We start from the raw sequence: 20,507 nt of genomic DNA on the forward strand, positions 1-20,507 counted from the left end.
TGAATGGCAAGGTTATCACAGGAGAAGGAAAACGAAAAGAACTTGGCTTGCTTAGCTTAGGAAGTGATATGATTGCTCACTCTAAATACAACGCGTGGTAAACACAAGAAAGGGAGAACTACCAAAGCCACATAACAGTGCTGATAGAAGAACAAGGGGGACAAACTGTCCTATGAACAAAGTCCTTATGTAAATTCAGATTATTTTTCTAGTCATCCGGGCAATGAGCAGTCTTCCAAAGAGGGGATAAGTGCCAGGAAACACAGTAACTTTTATGATAGAGTTAATATATATGACTTTCTGGGACAGCAGTTGGGAGGAGATGACCCATGAGGTCTTTTCCAGTCCCGTTCAGGTTCTTTTGTGAAGTTTACCTTTCAAAATTCCCGTATGTAATTACGCTGCCCTCCAGGAAGTTTCTATGTAGTGCCATCCTTGGTCATGCCATCTTTGTTTCTGCTTGCTCTCATTTTTTCTGCATATTTTACATCTTTACAATTTTTAGCTTGGCCTACTAAAGCTGCATTTTTGCAAATACTGATGGCAGTCAATAAGCCTGCCTGGTGGTGGCTGATATGAAAAGCCTCTACTTCCTTATGTCTAAGGAAATACTCTGAAGCACTAGTGTTGGAATCAGATTGAGTGCTTCATATAGGATTTAATCAGAACTTAATTGAATTTTAAGAGGATGTTGGTGGTTTGAGGTTAATTGCTTTAGCCCTGCAGCCTGAATTCTTTATCTAGCTGACTTACCATATTAGAGATCTAAAGAAGGTTTTGAGGATTGGCAAGCCAAAGAACTACATTGAAGGGATCTTGCAATTTACCTTCCTGCATGCCTAACGCCCATTCTGTCTGTGGCTGTTCTAAAGAAGCAAGCTTAGAAAAATGCTGTCTGACAACTCAGTTCTTTTGCAGATATTCTCCTGTCTGAAATAACAAATTTCTTCTGTAGGTGTGAATACATGGTTTCAGAGGCTCACAGGTAAATTGTGCAGCAGCTTCGCTTAATCACCTGGATTAAAGAACGTAGGCTAGAAGAAGCAGTAGTGAAAGTGACTGGTATAACCAGAACAAATTGCTACATCAACAAATCAGAATGAAGTTCAGTATCAGTCTGGACTCTGTTTAGTGTGTGGTCTTGTCTGTACTAGACCTGGTTCAGGAATAGATTTCTGTATGCCACGCTGTCCTTTCACTTACACCTAAATCTTCATCAGTTCTAGTTTAGTTCAGGGCTTAATGGTCTGACGGTGAGGATGGAGCTGTGTAGCAAAGCAACTCCACTGACCTGTGGTCATGAAGCCTGTGATAGATGACGAGGTGATAGCACTGGGAGGGAAGGCAACAGCCTGTGTAGCTTCTAGGTAAATCCACCTCTGCAGCTAAATGGATTGCTAAAACAATCCTTGTGTTGATGAGGCTTTGCAAGCCAGGCTACTGGAGCCAATAACTAACTGTGTGCTGTTAGCACACAGCATTCCAATCAATTCATGCTTTCTTGATGCTTTTGTCCTATAACTATGCCTAATAAGGGGGATATTGCATTCAAACAAGAAGCTCTATCAGAAATGATCCTTTTCTGCTATTGCTTATTTACTTACCAGGTAAATCTGTTTAATCTGTTTTGTCCTGTCCTGTAAATGTATTTCAGCTCAGTTTCATTTGTGTTCTTCCTGACTTCCTTTTTTTTTGGGGGGGGGAGGGTGCGGTTATTTTGGGCTTTTTTTTTTTTTTTTGTGCAAGCGGAAAAGCCAGAGATTGCCTTTCTGAGCTTCTGAAATCAGATAGTACTGGTGAGTTTGAGAACTGACCTGTACACTTTTCAATAGCCTATGAGCTTCTGGTCTACTGCATTTCAAATAATGCAATTATCGGAGTCCTCCATGTGCAGTGTAGAGAAAACACGACAACCTATATTCCAAGACTTGGGTTCTTTAACATCATGTTCGTAACATCTGTTGTGTAACAAGCTATGGCTTGCCTGGATTTAGAGTAGTCCACTGGGACTCCTCTGGCTTGTTCTGCAGGTTGTTCTTCTTAGTGAGCTGCTTTTTTCTTGTTTTTCTAGAAGAGGCTGTGTACTATGGGCAGAAAAACAGTGTTGTTTTTTTTTTTTAATTCAATAGAGGATGTTGTACAGTTTTGTTACAAATAGCACATTGTTCTGAAGGAACCTAATGCCACAATACAGCCCCTCCCCTAAACTCCCAAGCTGGGAGATCCTGAATTTTGGCTGACTATTCAAGTTGAAAGGAATACTGGTAGCATAAAATTTCTTCACTGTGAAATAATCAGCATTAGGAAAACCATGCATTAGCTTTAGCTGCAAAAAGTGCTGCTTCTTACTGTGAGCAACCTTATAGCACAATTTTTCAACTGTTTCAGAAACCCTTGGTTAAACCCAGCTCAGATTAAGTCCTAGCCAGAGGTGTCTGAGGCAGCACTGATAGTGATTTGACCTGGATACCACTTCTTGTTAAATTGTATGTTGCTGCATTGGTGACTTCATCCATAAGCAGCAGAGAACGTAAGGACAGTGAGGGTTGTGACAGCAGAATGCAGGCTAGAGGCTATACACAGCGATCCTTGCATCCAGTCTGATAGTATGGAGTTGCAATGAACCATATTTTTAATTGCAATGCTCCAAACTTCAAAGTGCTTGTCCCTGTCCTCTGTGTTCAGCTTGCTCTATGCTGTATTGATTTTTCTTTCCTGTGTATGCTTTACTGCAAAAGCTTTTGCAGTCAAGGGCTTCACAAAAACTTTTCTTACTGTGCAAACAAAAAGGGAGAAAATCTGGGTCTACAGAAGAATCAATAATGAATATGGCTATAAAGATTAAAGACCGAACACTAGGGACTGAACAGTAGAAAGACCTTAGGAAGATTTCAAATGCAGCAAAAGTAAAAAAGCCAGCAGCATATCCTGCTTAAGTATCATGATCTCTTTCTGATGTGTTCTATGTTGTTTTTCTGCACTCTATGTTTGTAAACACCTTGGGTGATGGCTGATTAGATTACAAGTCCTGGGAAAATGTCCCAGTATGTACAGTCTCTTCTGTCTCTTTAACTCACCCATGATTGTGATACCAAGGTGGAGTTAGAGGGTGTTTTAGAATGCAGTTTTCTACCTGAAAAAGGCCCAGTTCTGCCTTGCTTTTGGCAACATTGACGTATAAAGGCAACATGCCCTACTTTACAAGGTGTCTATTAATCTTTCTGCTTGTGGCTTCGGTCTGCAACAGTCAGACTAGCTCCTTTCTGTCATTTTCTTCAGCAGACTGCTTGTCAGAAATCACTGGGAGATTATTTTTAGGGCTCCCCCTCAACATTACTCTGTGTATCATCCCAACTTGGAACATACTTCTTTTTGCAACCTTATAGGTTCTTATAATAAATATCCATATGTTACTTTGTCTCAGTTACTTATTGAAATAAATTCCAAATATAAGCTTCCTTAATTAAAAGTTCTCTTCTTTCCTATCATCACGTATTTTATTACCTCCTTTGGACTGCAGAACAGGTGTCTCTAATGGATTAACTACAGTAGAGTTAAATCCACTGGATTTTCAGCTCCCTGTGGATGTGTGAGGTATTATGGGAATACAGCTTTAGTTTGAATATCCACTACAGCTTGGCTGCTTGCAGAATGCTGAACACTATTCTCCTAGACATCCAAACTCAAGCTCTAGCAATTGTCTGTTTATTCAAGTGAGAATCTTAGTTACTTGCTTTTTGTTCTCCCTGCTTTCTTTGCAGGTTTAAAGAATTTCCTGCCCAGCCCATCAAAAGAGCAAATCACCTTCCACAGCCCCAAGGGTTTGCAATGCATCTCGCCTTTAATGCAGACTGTAGAGGAGACCCCTCAGCCCACCCCAGCGAAGATCAAAGGACATATTCCCAAATGGATTAATGGCAGTCTTCTGAGGAATGGTCCTGGGAAGTTTGAGTTTGGCGAGGAGAAGTAAGTCCAGGTTTGGTGAGTTTGTCAAATTATTCTGGCCTGAGTTCTGCCTAAACCTAAAGGGGCCCCCCCCCAAAATGTCTCATCACTGTTTGGAGCACCTTGTAGTTTCTTTTTAAGTAAGGCAAGGAAGAAATACTTACGTTATCATTCTTTTAAGAACAGTTGCTCCCTCATCTGGAAACTCCCAGTGGGCTCTCTGGGAGCTGGAGAAGCTGAGCCACAGAGAGGCTGCGACCTACTCAGAATGATATCATGCGGGAACAGAGCCAGGGATTAAAACATCCACACTCCTAGTCCTTTGTCATTAACAAAAGTCTGTCCCACGAGCACTCTGAAATCCGGGGCAGGATTTGTAAAGTTGATTGCACTAAACTGAGTGAGTTGCTTTAGAAGCAAATCCATCTCATTTTGAAAATAATATATTAAAATATTTCAAGAAGTCACCTACTCCCTTTGGCTTGGAATCTGCCATTCTAGCTAATTGACAAACGTAGCTCTTCCCCCAACAAAGCTGATGGCAGCAACTGGCCAAAGGTGATCATCTTATCATATTTCCAGGATAGACTATAAGGTTTTCTCAAAGTCTCAGAGATTTCTCATTTCGGAGATAACAGCATCCTGCAAACAGCTGAGAGCTAAAGGCTCCTTCTTGTGCAGTTGGGCTTTCAGTAATAATTTCTATTCTTGTTATTCAGTAAAGTACAATTTCTATTCCCTGTGCAGAAGTCTGCAGAGTGATTGGTTTACCAGTATAGATTATTTCCCCCAAAAGCTTATAGATAGCATTTTCAGAAGTCCCTGAGGTCCACTTTCAAAAGTAATATAGGGAGCCCAAATCTCACTGAAAGTCAGCGTCTAACTTCAGGTCCCACAGCTGCAAATACACTTGATTTGCTTCACTCAATTAAAATGTTTTCCCAGACTCATCACAAGGCTATGCATGTTTAAGTGTTCATGAGATCTGGGCATTAGCTTTTTGCAAACAATAATAAACCTGAAGGCAAGAGGGAACAGTATAAGAAAACATCATATAGTGCCCAACTTTTGTTCTCTTATTTATCTCTTCCTGAAGATTTAACCATTGGTTTGATGGCATGGCCCTGTTGCATCAATTCCGGTTGGAGAATGGCACAGTGACATACCGGAGCAAGTTTCTGCAAAGCAGTTCCTACCTGACTAACAGCCAGCACAACCGCATCGTGGTCTCAGAATTTGGGACGCTGGCAATGCCAGACCCATGCAAGAGTGTCTTTGGGCGCTTCATGTCACGCTTTGAGATGCCACGTAAGAGGGTTTCTAAGAAATAAGAAATGTTCTGAGATTTTCTTGGGGAACTTGTGGTTAGGTTTAAAGGGAGATGTGAGGAAGTCTGGTAGGCCTATTCTGAGCCCATGTTTTTCTTAGAAGATGACCCCTTGGAACAACAACAACAAAAAACCTGCAAGTTGGTGTCAGACTTAGCTGGGAGAGGCACATTCAGTTCAATGTTTTAGTGCCACTTCAGCTCACTTGATTCCAGAGTTTGTTGCAAATTTCCAACAGAAATCTTTCCCCAAAGAACACCCTGTGCAGTCCTGATAATGAGCATTACAATCTGCCATTCTACCTGAGACACAGCTTTGCCCTTAAAACACCTTGCCTTGATAAGCTTGTAGGGTAAGTGGGCTAATTCTTCCCTTCCTGTACTAAGGTGCAGGAGGTGATATGAGTAGGGTGAGAGACGGTATTGCACAGGAATGGAAGTACCTATAGGATTCTCTGTGTGTCAGGAAAGAAGTTGGCTTAAATGCAAGCAAAGTACTTTCCACTAAAACCAGAACAGACCTAAAGTTTGTAACTTGTTGCTCATGTGTGTGACCATCGTCTGCTTCTTATCTTCCCTGAGGAGATGGATCCTATCCTGCCATGTCATCTGTTCTCTTCAAAGGTGCTCGTATCTTCACACATTGGTCTGCCTAGCTCCCCAACTCCCAACCCCACCTCAGTGCTCTCAATAAATCTCAGAACTATTTACATCCCCAATCTTCTTTTCCAAGCTCCAGCAGGTTGTTCCTGCACACCCTTGCCTATTTGACTCTTTACATACATGTAGGCTATTCCTCACTACAAGAAGGCCTGTCCTCTGGGCTTTTCCTGTACCAACTTCAGGGTCTGTGTTCACCACACACACAATGTTCAATTGGGGGAATCGCTTTTTGCTCAGCTCTTCTCAGCCAACTGGCTAGTGAGTCTCAGCTCTCAGTGAGGAGTAGCAAGAACAGCTCTGGCTGTTGTGCACGTGTAGCTCTCAAAAGGCATCTCCCTGACTCAGTTTTAAAGTGAAAGAGAATAGGGAAGAAGAAGCATTCCCTGTCCAAGCCCTGTCACACAAGTAGCGTCCCTGCCCTCCCCTCAGCCCAAGTTGTAGCTTCAAGTCTTGCCTCTCTTGTTTCCAATGCTGTAAATCAAACATGGCACTCTTCATATGGCTGTCAGAGGAGAGGACTTTGGCTAGGGAGGAAAGGGAGAAGGATATGAAGAAATAAAAGGTCAGAAACAAAGGGCATATGAAGTATGATGATTATCTTGGCTTCACTGCAGTGATTTCTACAAGAACCGTCCCTGTCCTTTTATCCTGAACTCACCTGTGCAGACAGTTTCCTGAGTGTCTTTGTAGATTAGAGAGATATTTCTAATCAATCACAGAGGGATTAGTGTCACTGCAAATGGCTTTACTTGTTTAAACATGTCTAACTTGCTATAATGTGATGTGAGCGTAAACAGATCTGTGTACAACTCCGTGATTTCATTTCAGAACCAAGTGACAATGCCAGTGTGAACTACGTTGTGTATAAAGGAGACTATTATGTCAGCAATGAGAACATCTTCATGTACAAAGTGGACCCGGAAACGCTTGAAACGAAGGAAAAGGTGTGGGCAGGTGGGATAAGGGGGTTAACTTATGGTACAGGAGAATCACTCCTTGCTGTTTCTAAGAGCAATAAGGGGGAACCCAGATTCCAAAAGAAATTATCAGTGCAGCTCTGGGCCATAGCCATAAGCACCTTGATGGTGTGCTCGACTCCCTGAAAAATCTACTTAGCAATAAGGCAGCTCTCATGAGCGAAGATTCAGTCACTGCCCACTGTAGCAAGCAAGGGGAGAGACAGATATAGACTCATTTCCGTTTGGGTACCGCTGGCATTCTTCCAGTACGCTCACTACTTGTCTGGACTTGTCTGAACCTACCAGTGTGTGAAGAATAAAAGTGCATACAGGAAGAAGTTAACGTCACTGATCTCAGATCTGTATTCTTGCCCTATCTCTTCATTCTTCCTATCTGTTCCCTTTATCTCCTTTTTACACCAGCTTTAAACACTCCAAAACGGCCCTTCAAAGTCTTGACTAAAACCTCTGTTGCAAATGGATGGTGAAGTCAATGTAAAGTCAAGTCAAAGTTCAGCTGCCACTTTATTTTGTCCCATGCTAGCAAATGAACAAAAAGTCAGAGTAGAAGTCTTCCTATATGTTCTGTGCATTGTCTCACAGGAGTGTGGCTGTGTTTGAGGGAAAAATATGACTTGTGAAATGACAGCATAAGCTATATAGGTCCCCCTGCCTGCACCCTTAGAAGGGATTAGGGTATTTGCTGGGCTGGATGACTGTGAGAAGGACTGAGGAAGGATTCTGCCATTCCTGAGTCAGTATTAACTACTGTGCCTGTATGTTACCATGGACTATTTAATACCACAAAATACCAGGCTCAGCACACCCTCAGATCTCAAGGGAGGCATTCCAGGAGTCCCTCCCTCCCTACAGGATCAGTTTTAAGTCATGATGAAACTGTTTATGAAGTATAGCGTGCTACTTGCATATTGAAATGGAGAATTTGACGATTTGCTGTTTTATCTGTTTTGTAAACCATAATGCAGTGATGAAAATATGCATGGGTATTTTTAGTTTGAATGTTCAGCTCTGTTGAGCCATCTTGTCATTAAAAAAAAAAATCCCCTTAAGCTGCTTTGTAGATGCAGACTGGTATTTTTTGGCTAAGTGAAGAAATGGAAGGGATGATTTCACATTTAAACTCTCCGATTTGAAATGCCTTAAAAGGACATGGTTTTCTAAGCTTCCAGCAATGTGGCACTCTTTTCTACTGGGGCCTTCCAAAGGGTCTCAGGTTGGATACCTGAAAGCCATTTTTTTAAACTTTTGGAAAAAAAGGGTATCGTCCATGCTTTAATGTTTCAATGCATGGATTGATCTTCCTCCAACTTTTTCCTTCAGACTTTCTTCCCAACACATCCCCTCCACTGTCTGAGCCCAAACCATTCCTTAACCCAGGAACTAGGAATACATGTTAACAGTACTCACAACTGTACCTTTGCCCTAACTGTTCCTTCTAGCTGTAGACAGTGAAGCTAAACTGTTTTCCCTGTGGGGAGAGTAAACACTGACTATCAATTAGCTATGGGTGCTTTCAAAAAACTTGGTGATTTTTTGGGGAGTGACTGTCTCTTCACGTATGTCTTTCTGTGGATATTACACAGAATTTCTGTGGATGGGGTCCTAGCTAAAATGCTCATATGGCCAACATTCCCACTGTGTCAGCACTTCCTGCCATTAGTAATATTCATGTCTCCCAGAGAAATGGCTAGTGCTATTAGTCCCATTTTACTGGTAGGACTAACACAGAGAGAAACATTGTTAATTTTTAAGGATTTGGGGAAGATTGCCGGCAAAATGAAAGCTTAAGTCCAGATCTCACGTTAGGGCCATAATCATCAAGCTATTCTTCCTCAGACTTTCACAAAATCAACATTTAGAAAGACTGTGGCTTGCTACAGAGCAACAGGAAACTTCTATACTGACTGAAAATCTTTGGAACTTGCAGGTAGACTGGAGCAAATTTGTTGCAGTGAATGGGGCCACTGCTCATCCTCATTATGAGTCTGATGGAACAACATACAACATGGGCAATTCCTATGGGAAACATGGTAAGACTGGGCATAACTAGGCCTGGCTTGTGGGCAGGGTGTACAGGCTGCTTCTTGCTGCTGCTTCAAGGAGCAGTTATTGAAAAAACTTCAGTGTCTAAAGAGACCTTGAAAATGCTGTTTCTCTTTGTGTCAAAGTGATGGCAAACCAGATTACTTCTTAATTCAGGGTGTCAGTCTGTCCCATAAAAATGGTTTCTCTCAGCAATTAGTTTCAGATGCTTTTGACTTTGTCCTGTGAATATCCAACGGATTCCCCTGTTCCTCTCCCAAACTTTGATGGAAAACAGGAGAATGATTTTTGAAGTCCCATTCAGCATTGAAGCCTCATCTGAAGAATTTTGACAATTAGCCACACGTTTTCAACTTCCAATAATTGGCTTTTGATAAGGACCATAAGGGTTTATACAGGAGAGAAGGTGGAATTTATTACGGTGACCTGGCTATCTTACAGCAAAGCTGAATTTTCGGGGATATTTTTCTTCTTCCCAAAACTATGAGCGTTACATCTAGTTGGGATCTAGTTACATTGACATGGCTGCTCAGAGCTAGCATTCACCATTTGTTACATCAAGGCCTTCTTCTTCAGGTGCCCAAGGCCCGTGAAAACAGCCACTGCCCTTTATTATGATATCTCAGACTGGTTCCAGTTCACTGAACAGTTGCCCAATTTTGATCATTTTTCATTCTTGCTGTTTTCATTTCCTTTTGGCTTTAGCAATATCTTGCTTTGCAGCACATGCTGTTTTCAGATGGAGAGATCAAACTGTAGATTATTATTCAAATGTGCCATTCTTTCCTGCCCATGTGCTCAGATTTATGAAATAAGCGTCAGTCATCACCAAGGCTCAAAGTTTTCATTTCCTTTGATACACAAGCTATGAACTTGTTTTTCTTCCTGATCCTGTTATTATAGGATACCCTAAGTTAACATAAGGAATGCATTGCAGACAGTAAAATTAGATGGCAGTCTACCAGACTGAGAAGATCCTTCTACTTCCTTTCAAGCTTCTTTTTTTGCTAGGTAATCCTCTGTTGATTGTTTTATTGACTTGATAACTGCCTTTTTGTTTTCTGCTCAGTTTAGCTATGACTGTGGTTCTTCCTAGTATTCTAGGAAAACAGAAAGGAACAGAGCCTGACTTTGGTTTCATGAATATGGACAGTCTCACATCTCAGTGGTGTTGAACAAGTCTAGGTATAATATCATTCAGGTCCCTCCACAAAAGTCAAATTGTAATGACACATTAGAGGGAGCAAAAGTGCTGTGCTCCATTGCTCCAATGGATAAGATGAAACCCTCCTACTATCACAGCTTTGGTAAGAATGCTCTCTATCTCAAACTCTGTGGATTTAGCCTACTGTGAGGCAGAAAGGGCTGTTCACTGCCCTCTGCCCCTGAAATTTTTTATCATCTCATTTGCCTAATACTTGGGTGATATCTCTTTCCTTCTCTTTTCAGGAATGAGTGAAAACTACATAATTTTCATTGAACAACCCATCAAGCTGAATCTGTTGCAGATTATCACTTCCAAACTCCGTGGGAAAGCCATTTCTGAAGGGATAAGCTGGGAGCCTCAGTATAATACTTGCTTCCATGTGGTGAATAAGCACACTGGGGAGGTAGGTGAATCTTTGGCCTTTCCAGCAGTTGTGCAGCTGTAGCTGGCATCTTAGATCCCAAGAGAAGAGTGCTGGGTAGCAGCCACAGATAGCTGTATGAATCAATCCAGAAATTACTGCAATATAGGCTTTATAAGCATGGCTGTAAGTTTATTAGAAATGGGATTACTTCATGTATTTTCCTCTCTATTGATTCATTTATTTGCCAGCCCTAAAAGAACAGGCAGAAATAAGCAGTTTGGGGTTCCTGGGACTGCAGCACAGGGACTGAAATGCAGTTCCCAAGTACTACGGAATATAAAAAGGTCAGTCATAGCCTGGGAATGATGCTGTAGGGATGGAGTCATGACAGCAAGGGGCCTATCCTGGGCTGCTTTACATTTTGGCTTTTCTTCATCTGGTTTTGCCTACTTACTGGCTTAAAGCAGCCATTCTGTAGTAACACAAGGGCACAAGACGAATACCAAGGAATGAGTGGGGAATGAAATGGGGGAGAGAAGAGAAAACTCTTTGAGGTGTGGCTAGGATCTTTAGAGAGGAAATTTAGCCTCTCTTATGGTCACCGTAGGTCCTGCCAGGGCAGTGGTACAGTAAGCCCTTTGCTACTTTCCATCAAATCAATGCGTTTGAAGATCATGGCTGTGTGGTCCTTGATCTGTGCTGCCAGGATGATGGAACAACTCTGGCTACTTACAAACTTCAGAATCTGCGGAGGAGTGGGGAAGGTCTAGATCAGGTAAGATCTCTGCATTTGTGTTGCATAGGATCTGATGGGGCCCCATGCTGGCTGAGTTACTTTTCTGAGGCAAGGTTCAGGTTAATAGAATGGAGAACACTATGGGGAACCACAAGGCGGAGGATGTGAACTGGCAAAAGGAACCACGACTATATTGAAAAACTAAAATTATGATCTATTGATATGTTGGTATTTTTCTTTCCTTTTAAATCTCTTATCAGATAATCTCCATGGAGCGTTTCCTTGAAACTTTTAAAACTGGTGTGTGACACAGATATCCATCAGCCTGGCAGAATGTACTTCTGTTTGAAAATCTCATTTTTAATGATACTCATTTTCCATATCCCTGTGTAATAAAATTTTTCCCCTAAGAAAGTATGCAAAATAAGTTTTTGCATGACTTTTAAAGGGCAAAAGAAAAAGAAACCCTGTTGTTTAAAGGCATTGCTTCAGAAATCCAGCCTTTATTATGTAAATCACAGAAACACAAACATCACTGGAACCCCTACATTGTTTGTCACATTCACCTCACAACAGCATGTACTCATAAATCACTTACTATGTCCAACTCTGTCAAAAGCACCATTTAAAGCCATGTAAAAGGCATTATTTTGCATGGGTCATACATTGGAAAAGTGGGGGTGCTTTCATTTTCTTGTACTGCAGATGTGTTTGGAAACCCACCATATTGTGGGTGAAGGGCAGGCATTTCTACAACATGTTCAGACAAATCTGAACTTCCTCTGTCTATGTTCTGATCTGTCTAGAAGCAAGTCAGTTCTGATCTAAAAAGTGTATAGTTGTGTCCCTGTAGGGTCATTTTGTTCTGCTTTCCTTTGTTGTTTTTTTGCAAAGATGTGGTGAACATTAATTCAGGTACAGCATAGTGTTAGTACGACCGTTTGCTTTGCAAACTGGTTCCAGCTTTTGTTCAGTCTTCTCTGAGCACAAAAGAGAGATAATTTGATCTGTCTGAAGGTGTCCTTATGTCAACATTAGGCACGTGTTTCCAACACCCACGTTCTTTAACTGACAAGTAGCATAGCCATTAAACTGTATACACACACGAGTGCAAGTCATTTCAGAACAGAATCTTAAATTTATGCTGCACCGAAAGACTAAGGCATGCCTGAGCATGATTTGTCTGTTTTCCCCGAATCATGCTTACTCCTTTTGCTTGCTGACTAAACTGTATTTTGCCTGGCAGAGTTCGTCAACCAATCAGTTTACTGTGGTTACATAAAATATAAAAGCTTTGAAAATAGGGTTTCAAGATTAACACATATGATTGAAGTGAAGTTTCACATTGAACTGGTGAGTTACAGATTGAAGTAACTGAAAAACACCAGAACAGGGTCCTTGCCACCTATTTTATTTAGAAGGCTTAATATTTGGAAGTATTATGGGTTTTAAACTTGGCTTGAACAGAACTTTAGTGGCAATGGTGGAATTATTCCTCTCATGCAACTTGCTGAATGTGTGCCACACTGGGGGCTGCTAGTTTGCTCTCCCCTTTGCTCCCCAAATAAATCCACCACTACCCTAGACTTCCCAAACATGAAGTCCATGTGTACCTGAGAACGAAAGAGGAAAATCATGCGGGCTAACTTCAGGCATCGAACTGAGGTACAGTAGTCTCCTTCTGCTCGCCTTATCATCCAGGGGAGAAGGAGGCTCCTCCAGAGGCTGATGTAGAGCATTTAGGCAGATATTTCCAGGCATCCTCTAGACAAGCCCCTCCTTCCATTAATGTCACAGAAAGCTTACATTTACCCTCCGAGATTAACAGCAAGCAGTGTGGTCGGTGTCCATATCATGCTGTCATCCCACAAAGATCTGAGACAGTCTACAATCAAGCAGTTTTTCTTCTGAATCTTTGTAACCGCATGCAGCTTATATACTTACAAAGTTCTTCTTCCATGCATGGTTCATATTATTTAAAATAACGTGGAAGTTTCTCAGCGCTTTGTTCAGCCTCAGGCTTCCAAAGTGGGACTGCCACTAATCACCAATAGGGCTGTAGAAGGTGGGTTTCCAGCAGGGGTATCCCCTCTGCTTGCTCAGTGCTATGGAGGTCCGATTTTCTGTAATCCCCCTATTAGCTCATGATCTTGGTTGGGCAAGAAGGGCATAAGTCACACAGTCAGTGGGTCATATGTGGACAGGCTGTAAAAAGGATCAAAAAGTAAGTCTGTTCTAACTGAATAAAATATAGTGCAGCATATGTCCCAATGCTGGATTTGGAGGATAACGGAGTGATTTGCATACCCAACTCAGCGTTAATTACTGTGAAAGCAATGCTGACCCATTTAACTGGTTGTCTTTTTGTTTTCTACTGTAAAGTACTGGAACAAAAAGAGCCCTTACCAGAACCTGGTAAAACACATAATAGAAAGAAGAAGAAGATTTCAGGGGTAGGAGGAATGTCTAAAACTTCAGAATTGTTCCCAAAAAAGGCACGTAGCCCAAAATGCCACTCTCCTTTCTCCATCAGCATAACTTTCTGTCTCTGTAATAGATCTATGACTCAATATCCCGAGCCTTCCCTCGTCGCTTTGTTCTCCCATTGAATGTGAATTCAGATACACCTGTGGGGAAGAATCTGAACCCACTGCCTTATACATTGGCAAGAGCTGTGAAAGATGCAGATGGCAAGGTATGTATTAAAGACTTACATGACTGCATTTATGGCCGTGGTGAGATTGCCTGCAACAGTTATCATCCTGTGCTATTATCTTCTCAGATCTTGTCCACCAAGCAAGCAAGCGAGGTTTGGTCATTACTAAGATGGGACTTAGTGTTTTAGTACAAAGACTACCACGTTGCCTTAAATGAGAGAGCAAAGACAGATTGTGACTTACCAAAAATGCCCAAGTGGATTATGAGCCTTTACGATAATTGGCCAAACTTCAGCTTCTTCATTGACAAAATCCTCCATGCTTTCACCTGGATGCAGAACTGCTCTTTGTTTCTAGCTCTGAACAACCCTAGAGAGTGGCATTCGGTGGTCTAGAACAAGTGTTGTCCACTGTGAGTGGAGTCATCTCTATGTGTGCTTTGTACATCAGATTGCTGAGTGCTGGACCTGGGATTTTCTGAGCTAGGAGTGCAGGAATACATGGACTTGCTCCTGTTTTTCACATTAGACTGATCCTCGAAGTTTCCAAGGTCTGCGATGATGAGTCAGTTCTTTGGGTGAAACAGATAAGGGGGATGGAATTGGTGCTTCCACCTGCCTCAGTGCAATGTCAGGCTCATCTTTAAACATTTCTTCTCCACAATGCTTGTACAGTGGGTTGGTGGGACCATTCAGGTCTTCTGCCCAGTCACAGCTAAACTGACACTTGTGTAATGCATACTTCTTCTAGGTCTGGTGCACACATGAAAATCTCCACCCTGAGGGCTTTGAAAAGGTTGGGGGCTTGGAGTTCCCTCAGATCAACTACTCTCGGTACAATGGTAGGAGGTACCGCTACTTCTATGGATGTGGTTTTCGGCATTTGGTTGGAGATTCCTTGATCAAGGTTGATGTGGAGACCAAGAATTTCAAGGTGAGGTGAAGTGAGATGATCTTTTTTCAGCAATGGGAGTCATTCCACTGAACTGGCCTTGAAGATATGTCATTTACTAGGCACTTTACTCTTTAGGGGTCTTTGTTCAAATGGGTCTGAGATGAGATTCCTAATTCATCTCTCACCTAGCACCTATGAATGCTTGCCAAACAGGAGAGGATATCCAGGTTCCTGGATAGATGATGGAACAGAAAGGGTTGGATAAAGTATGCATGTGTCTTCCAGGCCAAAGAAGAGTCATCTCTTACCAGACAGTACAGAAAATACCCAAGTAGCATAGGCAGTTGGAGGTAAACTGCCGAAGTATTTATGACTGGGGCAAGAAACAAGGTTTAGGATATTTTCAACTGCAAACACAAGTGCTGCATCAAAAGAAGTGTGGCCGGCAGGCGAGGGAGGTGATTTTGCCCCTCTACTCTGCTCTGCTGAGACCCCACTTGGAGTACTGCATCCAGCTCTGGAGCCCTCAGCACAAGAAAGACATAGACCTGTTGGAGCGGGTCCAGAAGAGGGCCACGATAATGATCAGGGGGATGGAACGCCTCTCCTTGAAGAAAGGCTGAGAGAGTTGTGGTTGTTGAGCCTGGAGAAGAGAAGGCTTCGGGGAAACCTTACTGCAGCCTTTCAGTACTTAAAGGGGGCTTATGAGAAAGATGGGGACAGACTTTTTAGCAGGGCCTGTTGCAACAGGACAAGGGGGAATAGTTTTAAACTAAAAGAGGGTAGATTTAGACTAGCTGTAAGGAAGAAATTTTTTACAAGGAGGGTGGTGAAACACTGGCAGTTTGCCCAGAGAGGTGGTAGATGCCCCATCCCTGGAAATATTCAAGGTTAGGTTGAGCAACCTGATCTAGTTGAAGATGTCCCTGCTTCTTGCAGGGGGGTTGGACTAGATGACCTTGAAAGGTCCCTTCCAACCCAAACTATTCTATGATTCTATTCTATGAAACACAAGCTGGGATTTTTCCTGTGTCTCCCTTAAGCAGGGAATAATGATCTCCAAAGCGTTAAATGCTTATTAATCAGAGACTTTCCTGGAGGCTAGAGAGAGTTAGGAATCCTCAGAAAAAGATACCAATTTTAATTGTTCTGCTCCGGATACTCATTTTGCAGTAAGAGTGCCCTCCTTCAGCACAGCTTTGGTTTGCTATGGCTCTGCCTGCAGTAGGAGCAGCAGCTATGCCCTCAGGTGGTGATGGTGATAGATCTCCTCTCTGCTGGCATGGCACCTCTCTCTCCACACTGCCTGGGCACAACATGGTCTGCATTAGAGTGGTGTGAAGGTGGCTTTGCCAGCTAGGACGGTGGTGTTTTCTGAGCTTGTAGCTTATACCTGTGCCAGTGCAAACTATTGGATGAAATAAGTAATAGGAACCCTTTTCACTCCCTGTTTGCATGATGCCTGGCACAATGGGCATGCTGTCACAACACTGGCACCATCATACTACTGGAATCAAAAGAATTAATTAAAAGGTTGAACTATAGGTTTCTTGGAGCACAGAGTATGCCTGGTATCTTTGTGGAGAGCACTCCAACTTGCTAACTCTAGTAGACAAGTATTAATGAAATCAAACACATCCATATGTTACTGTGCTTGCTAGATTTGGCAGGAGGATGGATCCTACCCATCAGAGCCTGTGTTTGTGCCAGTGCCTAATGCCACGGCAGAAGACAGTGGAGTCATCTTGTCTGTTGTGGTCTCCCCCACTGAGGTAACTTATTGCTACTAGTTTGTCAAAGTCATATAGTATTAGGTATACTTTCTAAACCACAAAACTGAATTTGAGGCTTTCTGGCAGATAGTTCTAGCACCATGCTCCCCAAGGTGTGTGCCTCTGCAACCGCCAAGCACAGCCAGGCAAACATCAAACTTGGAATGTCAGTGTTTCTTGAGTGGCATCTGTGACTATCAGTGCTCCTGGCACCTGTCTTACAGGTTTAGTCTGTATGGTCTGGTTGTACCTGACTGTATGGCCTGGTTGTACATTTGGACTCTCTTGTGGGTGACAGATGTAGTGGGTTGGACAGTGGAATGAAGTTCAGCCTGGGCATTCATTCTGGCTTTCTTTTCATCCTGCAGAACCAAAGCGCTTTCCTGCTTGTCTTGGATGCGGAGACCTTCAGAGAATTGGGGCGAGCAGAAGTCGCAGTGCAAATGCCTTATGGATTCCACGGCATTTTTACTTCCCACTGACTGAAGACTTTGTCTCCTCCTGTAACTCAGGGCCAGGTCAGGCTCAGAAAAAAACCTCTGCTTTCTTTTACCTCCCATCTTTGCATTATCCCCTGGATGAAGGAACTGCTTTTTCTCTATCATAACCTCTGTAACTGCTGTATTCCTAACAATATACAGCAAAGGGTCTGAGGAAGGCGGAAGTCCCTTCACTCAAACAGCCCACTGCTTTATCTTAATTTTCTGACTATCTTGATAGACCAGTTAGCAGCAGTTCACAAAGGCTGCCATGCATAAGGCTTGCAAGGGAGAAAATGGAAACTAAGATGACCATTACCTTCCCTTTGTAGCAATGTGCTCTGAAGGGAAGAGAATATCGGTGCTCAGGGCAGTAACTTTGGCTGAAATGTGTAAAGCGGAGGAGAGGAGTAAAACCAACTAGTAACATGTAGGCCCAATGAAGGGATGTAATTTCACTCCCATTGCATAAAGATTGCCTTCAGTGAACCCCAGAAAGTCGATGCAAACACTCACAGAAGCTGTACTTGTAGTGCTTTTCTCTGTACACTAACAGTGCCCTCAAATAAAACCTTGCGAAGTTTCTTCCTTTCTTTCCCTGCCCTCACCAGACCCATGGCCAACTTTGTGCTGTGCCACAAGAGGCAACAGCTGCAACCCTGACACACACCTTATTATGTTACATGGTCTTGTAAACGTGCATGATATGTCTCCACCATGAACCTGCTTAAACAGCATAGCTGGATACAGCTCTGATGGCTAACATTTCCTGCCTTCTTCCTAATTCAATTGGTATGAAACATGTAGAACTCCATTGTGGCCTTGATATCCCTTTGCTCTTAAGTTGAGCAGATCAGACTCAAACACTCTCTCATAGGCTTGCTTTCTCATCCAGACTCCTACAGTTCTTGAACTCTCTGGTGTAGGTGAATAGGCGTGTTGAGGGAAGCCCTCTATAGCAGTTCACTTGCAGGCTCTGCCTTTAAGGACACTGTGAAAAGTGAAGGCTTCCAGAAGAATGGATTCCCCTCCTGGCTTAAGGACTTTTTATATTGCTTCATTATGAGAAGCCTGCAGAATGTTTTGAACCACTTCCTTCAGCAAAAATGAGCCCTTATGCCCTAGGGTTTGAAGGAAAGCCCTTGCTTCCTATTTGCAAATTTGCTTTGCTTTTTTTTTTGACTCCTGATGTTCTGGAGGCCAGCCCAGACAGAACAGAACCAAATCAGAGCTGACTCACTCTACCCAAACAACCCAGCTTTATCACTGCTCTGACCTTTCTTCACCTTCCTTACAGGTCTTGGGAAAAGACAAGGGAGAGAAACAAGGATTGTACAGCAGGGCTGCAGCACTGTGAGAAGGCAGAGGGAGAGGCTCGTGCCAAAGCTGATCTCACAAAGCCACTAGGTGGCAAACACCTCCCGTTGCTGGTGCTCCAGCCCTGCCAACCGGCTGCCTCCTCTACTGCAGCCGGCCCCCTCTCTGTAACTTGCCGTGTCAGCCAGTGGAATTGCCCTCCTGTAGCCTGCCACCCACAAGGGGAGGGAACAACCCCCAGCGAGGTCACATCCCCAGGACTGGAAGCTGAATGATGCTAAGCAAGTGCTTAATGACGGCGGGTAGAGTTCTGTCACCATTGCTGCTCTTTTTTAAACTTTTTTTTCTTGGTGAGGTGCGAAGGGGAAAGGCAGTGTCAGCGGTTCATGTGCAACCCTGTGTTAATTGCAACCAGCCAGAGTACCCAAGGCAGGGCTGTAGATCAATAGTGCAGGGGAAGAAAGATGTCCTGCAGTGCAAAGTCCGTGCTGTGTTTATAAAGCTGTACTTCAACAGCATGCAGTCCTAGCCCCTGCCTGTGTTGTGTGCACACAGGGTGTACGTCACTACCTTAAGAGCTGTTTTTTCTCCTGTTCCTATTATACAGAACTCGGAGATCCTGCCCTCAGGCTTGGAGTTTTCCCACTCTGACAAAATGGCAGATACATTCTGTTATCCCTGGGGCACCAAGACTTTCCAGGAATTAAGGGAATATGCTGATGCAGTTACCTCCATTCAAACCCTTGCAGCACTGAGAAACCGAGGTTCCACCCCCTCTCCCAAAGCTTTCTGAAAATCACCACACTTTATGGATTCCTCTGCTTGAACTCCATGAATGTTATTACCAGAGTGCACTCCTTCAAGTCTGTCAGGTTCATAGCCATCCCAGAGGTCAAACTAGTTTGCCAGGATAGAAAGGGAATCAACAGGCCTGGCAGCCCCTTCCTGTGACTGGTACAGGGAGGGACTGCTGTGTACCCTTACTTTATCTAAACCATCTCAAATCAGGCACATTGACCAGGGAGCAGGGCATTCTCAAAGGTTTAACAATAGGTCCTCAGATACCACAGTGCTGTGGTGTGGACAGAGCTCAGTTATTTTAGGTGGGTAGGAATTAGATCCATGAAGTTTTCTCAGTTCCTTCAGGTAAGTATTGCTTTGTGAACTGCTTCTCTTTGGATTGCTGTGTAAACACCTTACAAAGGTATTCAGAGCCTGCCAGCTTTCCTATGGCAGACCCACCCTTGTGCACTGATGCATTCATAAACACACTTCTTGCCATTGTCATAATATAAAAAACAAAATGTTAACGAAAAGACAAAAGGCAGGATGCACAGATTTCAGGTCTCTGCTCTGGTTCTGCACAAACCCCAGTCCCATCCTGTAGAAAGCTCCTCTGCTGTTTGAGCTTGTGTTGTTTCACTGATGCACTTTTTTCGATGCACATCTCAACTCATTCTGTTCCTGGGCCTCACATCCACCAGCCCAGCAGCCTAGATAATGCAAATGAGGAAGTTTGATGTAGTCCAAGATAGTTTTTGTGTATGTTCTCTAAAGCAGAATTTGAACTAAGCTGAAAGGATAGCTCATTGCTCCTCAACAGCATCACTTCTCCCTGTACCATCATACCAAGCCCACTTGGACACAGATGAACAACAGCAATTTGAACTGGAAAATGCAATGCATGTTTTTCAGTCTCACATTCCATCCTTCAGAGCTGATCCCTCTCTCCCCTGGAAGCCCATGTAGAAATGTTTTAACAGCTGCTTCTTATCCTCATGGTGATTCCCATGATTTTGATTGCTGTTCTCAGAGAGCTTCCAGTTTTCTGCATCACTCAGTGATTTAGTGAAAAGTGAGATAGTAAACAGCTGGTGTAGGAAAGCATTTGCTACAGCAGATCACACCGATGGTCCATTGGAGCTGTTGTCATACCTCTGCATTTGGTAGGGCTGACACAGTGGCTTTTAACAGCCTTTTTTATTTTCTCTCTGTATCACTGGCTCATACAAGATCGCAGTATGCGTGCAGGAATTCAAGAAGGCCAAGTGCAAGGTCCTGCACATGGGTGAGGGCAATCCCACGCGCAAATATAGGCTGGGTAGAGAATGGATTGCAGCCCT

The 20,507-nt window shown here is 43.1% G+C and overlaps 1 protein-coding gene across 3 annotated transcripts; it reads left to right on the plus strand.

The window, feature by feature from the left end:
* The first annotated feature begins 3,766 nt into the window (after window positions 1-3,766).
* Window positions 3,767-17,358, plus strand: BCO2 (beta-carotene oxygenase 2). Of its 3 annotated transcripts, XM_009579097.1 has the most exons (12): window positions 3,767-3,966; window positions 5,042-5,253; window positions 6,764-6,879; window positions 8,843-8,945; window positions 9,792-9,798; window positions 10,144-10,265; window positions 10,408-10,568; window positions 11,137-11,304; window positions 13,823-13,960; window positions 14,673-14,855; window positions 16,478-16,588; window positions 16,957-17,358. In XM_009579097.1, the coding sequence occupies exons 1-12, from the start codon at window positions 3,845-3,847 to the stop codon at window positions 17,068-17,070; spliced, it is 1,557 nt and encodes a 518-aa protein (XP_009577392.1). In that variant the 5' UTR covers window positions 3,767-3,844; the 3' UTR covers window positions 17,071-17,358. The 3 variants fall into 3 exon arrangements, with proteins under 3 accessions (XP_009577392.1, XP_009577394.1, XP_009577395.1); XM_009579099.1 differs by lacking the exon at window positions 9,792-9,798 and having other exon boundaries at window positions 3,770-3,966; window positions 8,843-8,955; XM_009579100.1 differs by lacking the exon at window positions 9,792-9,798 and having other exon boundaries at window positions 3,794-3,966; window positions 8,843-8,948; window positions 10,140-10,265.
* Window positions 17,359-20,507: the final 3,149 nt, after the last annotated feature.

Source organism: Fulmarus glacialis, unplaced genomic scaffold (genome assembly GCF_000690835.1).
Source record: "Fulmarus glacialis isolate BGI_N327 unplaced genomic scaffold, ASM69083v1 scaffold51005, whole genome shotgun sequence".
In the NCBI taxonomy this organism is placed as follows: Eukaryota; Metazoa; Chordata; class Aves; order Procellariiformes; family Procellariidae; genus Fulmarus; species Fulmarus glacialis.

Excerpts from the sequence above, each read along its gene's own strand:
- BCO2 (XM_009579099.1), top strand. The coding sequence starts at position 3,845 with ATGCAGACTGTAGAGGAGACCCCTCAGCCCACCCCAGCGAAGATCAAA. Across the intron at positions 6,880-8,842 it reads CGCTTGAAACGAAGGAAAAG|GTAGACTGGAGCAAATTTGT; the intron begins GTGTGGGCAGGT and ends TGGAACTTGCAG. Across the intron at positions 10,569-11,136 it reads TGAATAAGCACACTGGGGAG|GTCCTGCCAGGGCAGTGGTA; the intron begins GTAGGTGAATCT and ends TGGTCACCGTAG.